General features: G+C 34.3%; 1 protein-coding gene across 4 annotated transcripts in view; it reads left to right on the top strand.

Moving 5' to 3' along the window:
• The window catches only part of Sf3b1 (splicing factor 3b subunit 1), a 41,155-nt gene extending 29,161 nt beyond the window's left edge, over positions 1–11,994 (top strand). For 2 of the 4 annotated variants that reach the window (XM_015481185.2, XM_015481186.2), the window contains 14 exons: positions 795–974; positions 1,619–1,705; positions 1,832–2,102; positions 2,396–2,541; positions 2,640–2,786; positions 2,938–3,063; positions 3,519–3,740; positions 4,251–4,433; positions 4,518–4,629; positions 6,229–6,349; positions 6,728–6,859; positions 8,250–8,522; positions 10,519–10,735; positions 11,512–11,994. In XM_015481185.2, the coding sequence (XP_015336671.1) occupies positions 795–974; positions 1,619–1,705; positions 1,832–2,102; positions 2,396–2,541; positions 2,640–2,786; positions 2,938–3,063; positions 3,519–3,740; positions 4,251–4,433; positions 4,518–4,629; positions 6,229–6,349; positions 6,728–6,859; positions 8,250–8,522; positions 10,519–10,735; positions 11,512–11,670 (2,376 nt within the window). In that variant the 3' untranslated portion in view covers positions 11,671–11,994. Of the gene's footprint in view, positions 1–794; positions 975–1,618; positions 1,706–1,831; positions 2,103–2,395; positions 2,542–2,639; positions 2,787–2,937; positions 3,064–3,518; positions 3,741–4,250; positions 4,434–4,517; positions 4,630–5,753; positions 5,824–6,228; positions 6,350–6,727; positions 6,860–8,249; positions 8,523–10,518; positions 10,736–11,511 lie in introns of those variants that run through there. The other 2 variants (XR_007349422.1, XR_001503016.2) reach the window with 2 other exon arrangements.
• The last annotated feature ends 1,426 nt before the right edge of the window (positions 11,995–13,420 follow it).

The raw sequence follows: 13,420 nt of genomic DNA, 5'->3' as shown, positions 1-13,420 counted from the left end.
GGAAAGGAAGATAGGTAGTATGAGAAGCACTCTATTACTGGACTATATCCCCATCACAGGATTTAGTTTTTTTTGTTGGTTGGTTTAATTCGTGGTGGTGGGATCGAAACCAGGGTCTTGCACATGCTAGTTAAGTGCTGCACTACCATGCTACATCTCCAGCATTTTTTCTAGTGAAAGAACTTTCTACTTTGAAAAGGAGTTGGAAAAATAAAAAATTGTTTTGTTCTTGTGGCTTTAAAATGTGCTTAAGACTTGAAGGTAATTAGTGGAGTTATGTGAAGAACTGCATTAACATCTTTGTTTCAAAGGTAGAAGGGACTTAGGGGAAATGAAGGCGCATACACAGACACACATACACACTTCTGTGCTTCTATAATTTTATTATTGCCCTTTTGTAATTAATTAAAAACATTGAATTTCTCTCGTGTTCAAACTTCAGAGTAATTTTGACAGAAATGAACTCATGCTATTCTATGTAAAATATCTGTAAAAGTACACATTAAAATATTAAGTTACAGAATATCTTCCTAGAGTAATTTGCTTTTTTAAAATGCTTGATTTTTAGGGCTAGGGATGTGGCTCAAGCGGTAGTGCGCTCGCCTGGCATGCGTGCGGCCCGGGTTTGATCCTCAGCATCACATACAAACAAAAGATGTTGTGTCCGCTGAAAACTAAAAAATAAATATTAAAATTCTCTCTCTCTCTCTCTCTCTTTCACTCTCTCTTTAAAAAAATAAAATAAAATGCTTGATTTTTAAGTAAACATAACTTGTATTCTACTTTTTCCCCAGGCTGCATTGCGTCAGATTACAGATAAAGCTCGTGAATTTGGAGCTGGACCTTTATTTAATCAGATTCTTCCCCTGCTGATGTCTCCTACACTTGAGGATCAAGAGCGTCATTTACTTGTGAAAGTTATTGATAGAATATTATACAAACTTGATGACTTAGTACGACCGTATGTGCACAAGGTTTGTTGTTCTCCTCAAATAATGTTTCTAATAATTTAATATTTTTATTTTTTTTAGAATAAAAGGAATTCATGGATTTTTTTAGTGTAGTCTGGAAAGGTACTTAAAACAAAAAAAAAAGCTGATTCTGTATATTTCATAGTAGAGAACCAAAGTTTACCCCCTTAAAAGATGCTCATAGTTAACCTAGGTTAAATTTGCCTATCCTTCCAGATCTTTTTCTTTTCAGAGGCATAGGTTACAGATGTAACATGTACACAGCTATATGTTACAGGTACATGTAGGTGGAATGTTTAGCCGTCTTTACCATAATTGTTTATATTATTCATATTATTAGTATTAGGTTATGATGAGAAATAGGTATATTTCTATTATATTTAGTGTGTAAAGAACCATTTTTTTCGTGATAGTAATTTAATTACAAAGTGCTTAATGTATGTGTAAGTTTTAAAAGATATATTTGTCAGTCTGCATGGTTAACATATTCTCAGTTTTTCATCTGTATTGGGGGGTTGAAATTGTGTACTTAAAATTCTTAATTTGTCCCTTGCTTAATGAAGCCCTGCTAACTATAAATTTCCTATTTGTTTTATGGGGGCATCAGTAATTGATGTCAAAATGTAGTTCCTTTTCTTCTTTTTCAGATTCTTGTGGTCATTGAACCATTGTTGATTGATGAAGATTACTATGCTAGAGTGGAAGGCCGAGAGATTATTTCTAATTTGGCAAAGGTAATATGTTAAATTTCTAGAGAAGAAAGTTTGCATCTTTTTTTGATTACAGAACTTTTGATTATAGAAGGAAATGATCAAGAATAATGTACCAACTCAGACTCTCCTTTTATCTTTTCCTTGTAGGCTGCTGGTCTAGCTACTATGATCTCTACCATGAGACCTGATATAGATAACATGGATGAGTATGTCCGTAACACAACAGCCAGAGCTTTTGCTGTGGTAGCCTCTGCCTTGGGCATTCCTTCTTTATTACCCTTCTTAAAAGCTGTGTGCAAAAGTAAAAAGTCTTGGCAAGCAAGACACACCGGTATTAAGATTGTACAGCAAATAGCTATTCTAATGGGCTGTGCTATCTTACCACATCTCAGAAGTTTAGTTGAAATTATTGAGCATGGTAAGTTGTATTATAACTTTTGTTTTTTATAGGATAGCTATCCTGAAATTTGGGCTATTGACTTGGGGAGATAATGGAAAGGCTTATAATTACATAAACTCCTCATGTTTTGTAGTAGGATTTATAATAATATCTGCTAACACACTTGCTTTATTCTGGCTTTTGCCCAATTTTGTCTGAAGTGAAGAGATTCTGTAGTTTGTCTGAATGGTTAAATATATTGCTAGAATATGGATGATATTGTGGAGATTAAGTGTTGGTACATAGTTAAAAATCTGTGCTTGGTTTTATAGGTCTTGTTGATGAGCAGCAGAAAGTTCGGACCATAAGTGCTTTGGCCATTGCTGCCTTGGCTGAAGCAGCAACTCCTTATGGTATCGAATCTTTTGATTCTGTGCTAAAGCCTCTATGGAAGGGTATCCGGCAACACAGAGGAAAGGTAAATCTACTAATTAGATTGTTTTTGATAGCCACCCCTGAACATTAAAGCAAGGTAAACCTAATTTACTAAATTATATGTTTTTTACCTTAAAATAGGGTTTGGCTGCTTTCTTAAAGGCTATTGGGTATCTTATTCCTCTTATGGATGCAGAATATGCCAACTACTATACTAGAGAAGTGATGTTAATCCTTATTCGGGAATTCCAGTCTCCTGATGAAGAAATGAAGAAAATTGTGCTGAAGGTATTTATTTCAGATAGTTGTTTCAGATTGCAGGGGTTGAAATTGGGCTTCTTTCATGGTCAGAGAGAATTTTGTAGCATTTGTTTGAAAAACCTTATTGTTGGTTTCACCAGTACTCTGTTTGATTTATTATTATTTTTTAACCTTTCAGGTGGTAAAACAATGTTGTGGGACAGATGGTGTAGAAGCAAACTATATTAAAACAGAGATCCTTCCTCCTTTCTTTAAACACTTTTGGCAGCATAGAATGGCTTTGGATAGAAGAAATTACCGACAGGTAATCCTTTATTTAAAAAAAAGGGTCAAAAGTCTTTTGACTGTTCCTTTAGTCAGTTTAAATGCATGTTACAGATTATTTTTTGTTTTGATTATTTTACAGTTCATTTGTTTTTGATTGTGGAGGAAGATACATTTTCAAAAGCCAGTTAATTTCCACTTTGATTTTACATTGAGATAAATACTTAACTGTGAATTGATGTCTTTGTCTAGTAAATTCAGTGGTTTTTCTGGCTCGCTTAAACATGGGTATAATTTTGCCTTGAGTATCTTGACTGACTTAGACTCATTTAAGTTTTTTAGTCACTTTTCTCTTGAAGTTTAATAAGTAGGAGTTAATCATTGTCAGTGTGGTTACTAGCTAAGTAGTATATTTAGAACATTGGGTTTTCATTATACTGCTTTATTTCCTTAAACAATAGGTTTATTTATTTATTTATTTATTTGTCTTTTTAGTTAGTTGATACTACTGTGGAGTTGGCAAATAAAGTAGGTGCAGCAGAAATTATATCCAGGATTGTGGATGATCTGAAAGATGAAGCTGAGCAGTACCGAAAAATGGTGATGGAAACAATTGAGAAAATTATGGGCAACTTGGGAGCAGCAGATATTGATCACAAACTTGAAGAACAACTGATTGATGGTATTCTTTATGCTTTCCAAGAACAGACTACAGAGGTAATGATAACTGATTAGTATGAAGTTAATTATTATGGAAAATTGCTAGTGATTTTCAAAAACATTTTTACTTTTCAAGCAAATTTCCTAAAAATAACGTAATTAAGTTCACAATAAGTTTTTCATTCTTTTTTTCAGTGTTGGGGAGTGATTCCAGGGATGCTGTACTACTGAACAACACTACTAATTCTTTTTTTTTTTAATTTTGAGGTGGGGTCTCAGTAAGTTGTGAAGCTAGTCTTAATCCTCCTGCCTCAGTCTCCAGAATAGCTGGGATTACTGTGTGCTACTGCACCTGGCTTCATTTTTTAGAATGTCCATATTCTCATTTACCAAAATATTCTTTTACCTGAAGTTTTTGGATTTGATATTTTTTAAAAGACAAATGTTTGAGTAGTTGGAAAAAGTTGAATTTTAATATGTACCAACTGTCAGTCACAAGGAAACTAAATTCTGGTTCTCAGTGCTTGTGTATGTATTTTTATATAAAAATTGGCTTTTGTTTTACAGGACTCAGTAATGTTGAATGGCTTTGGCACAGTGGTCAATGCTCTTGGCAAACGAGTCAAACCATACTTGCCTCAGATCTGTGGTACAGTCTTGTGGCGTTTAAATAACAAATCAGCAAAAGTTAGGCAACAGGCAGCTGACTTGATTTCTCGAACTGCTGTGGTCATGAAGACTTGTCAAGAGGTAAATTTTGCACCAGATTCTTGTTTGTTAAACAAGCAGTTTAATGTAAATAGTAATATTTTAATGTTATTTCTTTTATTATAGGAAAAATTGATGGGGCACTTGGGTGTTGTATTGTATGAATATTTGGGTGAAGAGTACCCTGAAGTATTGGGCAGCATTCTTGGAGCTCTGAAGGCAATTGTAAATGTAATAGGTATGAAATTTGCTGGTCATGTAAGAATTTGTTGTTTTTTAACTTTCTTTGTATTTTTGAAAGTAAATTGTGGAAACATATTAGGAATTAGGTGATTTTATGTTACCTTTTTTTTAAAAGCACTTCAAGATTATAGTTAAGTTGGAAGAGATCACAAAAATCTTCTCTAAGTTCACTTATATTTTACTTTAAAAGAGAAAAGGGGCAAGTTTAGGGCCTGTAAGTGAGGTGTGGAAGTAGCTGTAACTCACAAAGCCTTAAAGTCATGGAGCAGAGGACCTAGTAGAACTAGTCTGTTAGCTGAAAATATTGTCATGTTCTGCAAGGAGAGGGGACAACTCTGAAGTTTGAATTTAGTTTTACAATGAAATTTTAAATATTCAGCCTCAGTTATTGTGACATGTTGGGGTTTTATTTTGTTTTGTTTTTTGTTTTGCTTGCCATCAGTTCAAAGAACATAACTAGGAAAAACTGGGGATTTATAGCTCAGTGGTAGAGCACTTGCCTAGCATGCATGAGGCCCTGGGTTTGATACCCAGTACTGCAAAAACAAAAAACAAACCAAAAATTAGGAAGAAAAGTGAACTGATTAAATTACATCTTGTATTTTTATACCCAAGTCTTTGAAACTCCATTTGGTTTTTTAATCCAAGTAAAAACAAATAATCTTGGGTATGGAGAGCAAAGCTTTTTATTCTATTAGGGAAGTATGATAAAGCAAGCATTTGGCATCTTGTGTTTTATTTCCCCTTGTAATTGAACATAATGCCAAAAGTAATTCCTGTTGGGCTTAGTGGGTCAGAAATAACTTAGCAAGAGGTCAAAGGAGCTGGCTGTGATAGCCACTGGTTTTCTCATTTTAGTCAGGTTTATTTATTTTATAGATCTTTCAACTATTGTATTTTCATATGATTCCCAATTCATCCCAGTCCTCTATACTCCAAAGGTAGTGACTTGCCAAAGATCAGTTACTTGGCTACCCGTGGGGCTCTGGTTTTCAGGGAGTTATAAACCGTATGGTTGGTTAGGGAAACATGGGAAAAACAATGGAGAGAGAATCAGAGCAAGCAATCTAGTTAGAGCAAGAGCCCCTGCCAGCTGCCTCCTTTTTTCTCTCTTCATAGGTGTAAATACCATCCAAGTATGCCCTGCATTGCAGGGAGACTGGAGATCTCTTTGTTTTGCAGTTAAAGGGTAAGGGGGCCCTTTCTGGAAAATTTTGCTTTAATTTACATGTCTACCTCTGGCTTATATTGTTGTGTATGGCCGGAACATAAGCTGTCCCCATATTTAAATGTCAGTGTACAAATACATTTCAGAACCAAATAAAATTTTTTTTTGTTATTGAGTATCCATCATTCTTAATTCACTTCACTGATTTCTTTCATTTCTACGCATAATCAGAAGTTGTTAATAAAAAGTTAAAAGCAATTCTGAGACTGGTCAAAACCTGGGGTTTTCTCTTTCCATAGGCAGCTGCAAGTTTATATTTATGCCTAGTCATGTGTATCACATTGAAAAGTAAAAGAAAAAATGAGCAAAGGTTGCGGTTCAAAAGTTCAAATGTTAATTGATAGTTTTTTGACTTCTATTAAATAGGTATGCATAAGATGACCCCACCAATTAAAGATCTGCTACCTAGACTCACCCCCATCCTAAAGAACAGGCATGAAAAAGTACAAGAGAACTGTATTGATCTTGTTGGACGTATTGCTGACAGGTAAGCAGATTACCTAAACATTTTTATAAGCAGTATTGGTTCTCAGATTTGACCATTTTGCAGTTAGATAAATTTGTTTAGTGGTGTTGGTGTAAGTGTATATGTTCAGGCTATCCAATATTCATATTTTTAGTCAAATTTTAGTTCAGCTAGTAATGGGGAGTAGCAGTATAGTTCTAACACAACCAATTTTTCTAAAGAGTAAATAATAACTTATTTAGTGATTAAAATGAGTTGATTATGTTTTTAGAACTGAACCTGCAAATTTACCTATTAAAACTTAGGAACAGGGGCTTACCTCAGTTATGTTTACTTGGTATGTACAAGGTTCTGGGTTCAACCTCAACACTGCAAAAATATATTTTTCTTTTTAATTAGGGGAGCTGAATATGTCTCTGCAAGAGAGTGGATGAGGATTTGCTTTGAGCTTTTAGAGCTCTTAAAAGCTCACAAAAAGGCTATTCGTAGAGCTACAGTCAACACATTTGGTTATATTGCAAAAGCCATTGGGTAAGTATTCAGTTTTTTTATTAGCTTATAATAAACAATTGAAGTGTTGGAAAATGCTTCCATGTAGAAACCTCTTGAGATATACTACACTTAATGCAGTTGGGTAATCACTTTATTTAACTATGGACTTACCAAATTTTAAAACATTTTCTTAAATTTTTAATTAAAATAGATGGGAAGCTTTAAAAGTTTCAAGGAAGGAAGCATTTCCATTATCAGAATAATTTCAGGTTTTTTTTTGGTTCTTTTTATATTGCTTAAAATATTAAGGCAAATTCTTAATATCACCATCATCATGATTCATGTTTCATTGGTACTTTATGTGTTTTTTAAAAATGTTATTCCCTGGGCTGGGGTTGTGGCTCAATTGAAGAGTGCTCACCTTGCATGTTCGAGGCCCTGGGTACAATCCTCAGCACAACATAAAGATAAATAAAACAAGGTATATAAAAAAGTCATTTCTAGATTAACCCACAGATTTAATTGAATTATAACTGCTTTATTGATAATCTGTGGTTATTTACTTCTTCATTAGAACCAAGGTAGGAGAATCAGTAATGTAGATACTTCACATACATGTAGCTTAGTAGCTAAGAAAATATTTTCTAGAAATACACAAATATCAGATTAATTAGGTAGCATCACCCTTATCCCCAGCACAAACACATGCTTTTTCCTCTTATTTTTGGGGTAAGAGTAATAATTATTTTAGTGGTTGATATAATCAAGAAGTTTGCAATGAATAACTATTATGTGAACTTTTTAGCCCCCTAGTGTGTTCCTCAAAGGTGTGGCAAAAAGAAGTGCCTTAAAGTAGCTGGGTGTGGTGGCATAGGCTATTGAGAGGCTAAGACAGAAGATTGCAAGTTCAAGGCCAGTCTGTCTCAAAACAAAAGACTGGGGATGTATCTCAGTGGTCAAGTAGGTGCCTCTGAGTTCAACCCCCAGTATTTAAAAAAAAAAAAAAAAAAAGAACAGATATAGTAAATGTATGTGGGAGGGAAGATAAGAGAAACAAACAAGGTATGTTTGAATATGGGAGATGAGATTTTTGGATATTACTGCCCCCATAAAGTTCCGTAGCGCTGATGTCTGTTTTGACCACTCAAAGAATTAAACATTTAATTAAATTTCTTTATATTTCAAAAAATTTAAAAACTGAAAGTTATATTTGAAAATTAATCCATTTGAATTAAAAACTGACAATTTATATGAAGTTCTTAGTAGAAACAGTATTGCTATTGACTCAAGTATTACTGAATTCCCAGGGATTAATTGTTTGATGTCTTTGCATTTTCCCCCTTTCTCTCTGAAAAATTTTTGACTTGTAATATAACAGCTTGCTGATACATTTTGGAATTTTTGTTTGTTTGTTTGTTTTTTTCCCCAGCCCTCATGATGTATTGGCTACGCTTTTAAACAACCTCAAGGTTCAGGAAAGGCAGAACAGAGTTTGTACCACTGTAGCAATAGCTATTGTTGCCGAAACATGTTCACCCTTCACAGTACTTCCTGCCTTAATGAATGAATACAGAGTTCCTGAACTGAATGTTCAAAATGGAGTGTTAAAATCACTCTCCTTTTTGTTTGAATATATCGGTGAAATGGGAAAAGACTACATTTATGCTGTAACACCATTACTTGAAGATGCTTTAATGGATAGGTAAGTGACTTAAGCCAAATGCAAGAAGATAATTATAAATTTCATTTTAGAACTTATTAAATGACCTATTTGTTGTGATATTTTAAAGAAGTACTAACCTGGATTTTTACACAAAACTGTAAATATGACTTTTTAATATATATGTTGTAGCTGTTTCCAAAATTTTGTCTTTTAAGACCTCCCTGATTTAAATTCCTTTTCATATTTGTTAGATTAAATATATTCTTAAATACATAATCAACAGACTTTTGCTTTAAAAGTTAGTCAAATATGGTTAGAATAATTGACAAGCATGGGTTAATCAGTGTGGCAGAGAGATCTGATCTTTTTTAGTGCAAGTGAACCTATTAAAAATTTCTTTTAAGGTTTTGAACCTGCTGAACACCGTCTACCAAGAGCTACACTGTTATTGTTGTAGGCACCTAGTGGTTCAGATGGTGACCAGTAATTCCATATTGCTCAAGTTATTTGTCAAATTCCTGATATCTAGATTGACATTCAGCCTTAAACATAAGACTGCTTGAAGAAGGAATAGAGAAAAAGTGCAAGGTCCATGTAATTTCACTGGCTCTTTATATTTCAGAAGAAATAAGTACTCTCATTTTAGTTACTTTTGGGCAGATTAAAATTACTAATGACCTTCATAAAGGGCAACTTAATTGAGTCATCAAGTTACCACCAGGTGTATATACAGGACATGGAGACAAATATTAAGAATTGTGCTCTGTAAAAGTTTGACCTCAATGGGGTACAGTGATGGCACACCTGTAATCCCCAGGAAGTTGAGGCTAAAGGCCACAAGTGTGAGGTCAACCCTGGCAACTTAATGAGACCTTATCTCAAAAGAAAAAATAACTGGGATTGTAGCTCAGTGGTAGAGTGCTTGCGTAGCATGAGTGAGGCCCTGGGTACAGTCCCCAGGACACCACCCACTTGCCAAAAACTGGCTTCCTTGTGCCAAAGAGGGGATCAATCACCCTCATTTCATATTCTTTAGTGAGAAGTTCCTGAGCATCCTAGTATAGTCATGGGTATATATGACCCGTGGCTATAAATTATGTTCTGTGTACTAATAAGTTGAGGTAGTAACTCCATTGAAAATTACTAAAAGAAACAATGTTGGAAAATGATTAATGAGAAATACTGCTTCATTATGGTGAATAGATTAGACATTAAGAGAATGAATTAAGGATGTTAATAAGTACATATCTTTTTTCTTTGAACTATTCTGTCTTTGGGGCTAAGTGTGTGACCCCAATGTGTATTATTCTGGGCTCATACTCAGAATAACTTTGGAATGAATGACTCAATTGATTTGTCATAAACATAAATTCAGATAGCACAAGAGATGAAGAGATCTTATTTCTGTAGGTTTGAAAAAAATTACATCTTCCTCTTCCCAAGTTGAGTTTTTGAAATGAAACTTAGTGTTTACATGAGAACAGACTTAATTTTAATTTAGTTATCTGTTATATTCTAGCATTTAAATTTCTTTCTTTCTTTTTTTAGTTGTAGTTGGAAACAATACTTTTATTTTATTTATTTTTATGTGGTGCTGAGGATCGAACCCAGACTTTCACATGCTAGGCGAGCACTCTACCACTGAGCCTCAACCCCAGCCCCAAGCATCTGAATTTCTACCAACATTTTAAGTGTATAGTTTAAAATGAGATATTGCTGTTAATCATTTGTATGTAAGAGTCATAGGCCTCCACTTCAGCAGCATTTTGAAACTAAGGACTTTTGCTCATATTCCTTTTAAAAGTTAATTAGGAAATGTGAATTATTTTTGAAACTTTGTGAGGTTTGAGTTATTAAAGCAAAAGATTTCAAATGGAATCATTATAAAGGATATATGAGATCATAAGGTGTTGGAATGACTTCGTATTTGGTCAGTACTTTGAATTAATGATTTAGTTCCTAATGGGCAGATGAATATTTTCTGAAAACAAAGACTTGCTTCTTAACAGAACTCTCCCCCCGCCCTCCATTACAGGGACCTTGTACACAGACAGACAGCTAGTGCAGTGGTACAGCACATGTCACTTGGGGTTTATGGATTTGGTTGTGAAGATTCCCTGAATCACTTGTTGAACTATGTATGGCCCAATGTTTTCGAGACATCTCCCCACGTAATCCAGGCAGTTATGGGTGCCCTGGAAGGCCTAAGAGTTGCTATTGGACCATGCAGAATGTTACAGTATTGTTTACAGGTAAGTTAAAGATTTTTAAGATTATTCTATTAGAAAAGTAATTTGATATATAATTAAGTTACCGTTCCTAATTATCAATAGGGTGTGTGTATTGTGCCATATGGGAAAACAGGTATACGGTGAGAATTAGATTTTGATTTTGCCCATTGCAATTTTGTGTAATTGCCAGATTTTTTTCTTCCCCTTTAAAGGGAAGTATTTTGTTTTGTTGTTTTTCATTGTATTTTTCAAATTCTTTTGTTGGTGCATTATAGTTGTACATAATGTGGGATTTGTGTTTACACAGTTATACATGCACACAGTAAAAGAATATAATTCAGTTTCATTCTCAGTATTTCTTTCCCCTTTTCCTCCCCGGACCCTTTTGAGTAACATTCATACTGATTTCCATAGTGAGTGTACCAATTTACAATCCTACCAACAGTGTAAAAAGTGTCCCCCCCCACACACATCTTCTCTAGTATTTATTTGTATTCTTGATGGCTGCCATTCTAACTGGCATGAGATAAAACCTCAGTGTAGTTTTGATTGCATTTCTTTTTTTTTTTAATATTTATTTTTTAGTTGTAGTTGGACACAATATCATTTATTTTTATGTGGTGCTGAGGATTGAACCCAGGGTCCCGTACATGTGAGGTGAACACTCTACACTGAGCCACAACCCCAGCCCCTTGATTTGCATTTCTTAAAGGGAAATATTTTTAATCATAATTTTATGGCCTTTTAAAAAATTCTGTTCAAGTAATTGAAATAATGGAATCTTTCAATTATTCTAGGGTCTGTTTCACCCGGCTCGGAAAGTCAGAGATGTGTATTGGAAAATTTACAACTCCATCTACATTGGTTCACAGGATGCTCTCATAGCACATTACCCAAGAATCTACAATGATGATAAGAACACCTATATTCGTTATGAACTTGACTATATCTTGTAATTTTGTTTTTGTGTTTAATGCACAGCTGTTTCACATCTTAAACTTGCTTTGATTTGGTGATATAAACTTTTAAACGTTGCAGATCAGTGAAGAGCTGGTCATAGAGGAAGAGCTAGAAATCCAGTAGCATGATTTTTAAATAACCTGTCTTCGTTTTTTGATGTTAAACAGTAAATGCCAGTAGTGACCAAGAACACAGTGATTGCATACACTATACTGGAGGGATTTCATTTTTAATTCATCTTTATGAAGATTTAGAATTCATTCCTTGTATTTAAAGGGAATGTTTAATTGAGAAATAAACATTTGTGTACAAAATGCTAATTTGTGTGTGTTTTTTGAACATGACTTGTAAAATGCGGAAGTTTGATAAAGTATTGGTCTGTGTAGACTAAGTGGCTTAATTTTCATTTTCTGTCACCTGGTTTCTAGAAAGTATTTAGCAGAATACAAAGTATATAAAGTGATGGCATCTTTGTCAAAATTCCATTGTTCTGTTGATGATGACAGTGAGAAGAGTAGCTTTGCGGGGGGTGTCCCCTCAGTCTAGCACAACAATTCCATTACCATAGGAAAATAGCACCTTGGCTAAACTGTTTTGAATATTATTATTTTGTACTTACATAGCACCTTTCACCTCATGATTTCTCAAAATGCTTTACAAACATGTTTAAAGGAAGCGATCTATGTCCAACTCTTGACTGGTCTGTGTTTGTGGGAAAGCTATCTTTATTTCAAAACTGCTTTCTGCCTGTTGGGAGCAAGGCTGCTTAAGTTCTACTAATAGAAGAAGACAATCTTTGGGCTCTTTCTGTGTCTTAAGCCACTATTCAAAGATGTATTTAGTAAGTATCTGTTGAGTACCACTGTGCTTAGATACAGGGGATACAAAGGTATGACCTGCCCTTTACCCTTACTAACTAGTACAGTGGAAGGGGGCTCACGATCATTGAAGAGTCTTTGGGTGCTATGACATTGCACAGTGACTGCAGCTAATGAGTCTTGATTTGTTAAGTTTTGTGTATAGTAATTAGATGATAAATTGATCTCTGTGTGGCATCAACTGAAATGCCATTTAATTCTGGAGCCAAGCATTGAGGCAGTTATTAATGTTCTTGGCAAATATTTTAAGAATCATCTTGACTTCTAATTTTATTTTATGGTCCCAAATTTCTTGGTTTTAGACCTGTTACTATCCATAGCTGTTTTTTTTGTTTGTTTTGTTTTGTTTTGGGTGGGGATCTCCCTACGTTCTTTTGAACTCTAAAGGGAAAAGAAATTCTGTGAAAGAAAGAAAAGAAAGCAGTGTAAGTAAGTTCATGGGGACTAGAGTACGTAACTCCTACTATTAGCGTGTAGGGCTCCCTACTTTGGAAGCTTAAATGAGAACAGGCTTATAAATTGGCTTTTACAAAATTGAAACTGAGCATCAATAGTACCCAAGCAGAATGTGTAACTTCTTATTCCTTGTATGGTGTAATTTTATGACAATATTTGTCATTGTGTAGTAAAATTAAACAAATTCCCCAATCACCTATATCTGATCTTTAAAATTGTCTTGTCTTCCCACCCTATGCATTTTAAATCTTGTTGTTTCTATGGTTAATTTTGAATGACTGAATAATTATTAATCATGAATTAAATAGATACAGAGCCAAAATTTGATTTTAAATAACTCTTGGGAAACTTATATTTTCAATTCAAGTATTTTCATGGCTTCAGTTTGCTTGGCCTCTTACTATTTATGGAT

The sequence above is a fragment of the Marmota marmota genome, unplaced genomic scaffold, assembly GCF_001458135.2.
Source record: "Marmota marmota marmota unplaced genomic scaffold, marMar, whole genome shotgun sequence".
Taxonomy (NCBI): Eukaryota; Metazoa; Chordata; class Mammalia; order Rodentia; family Sciuridae; genus Marmota; species Marmota marmota.
The sequence above is the reverse complement of the archived record's forward strand: the minus strand, read 5'-3'. Positions and strand labels throughout refer to the sequence as shown.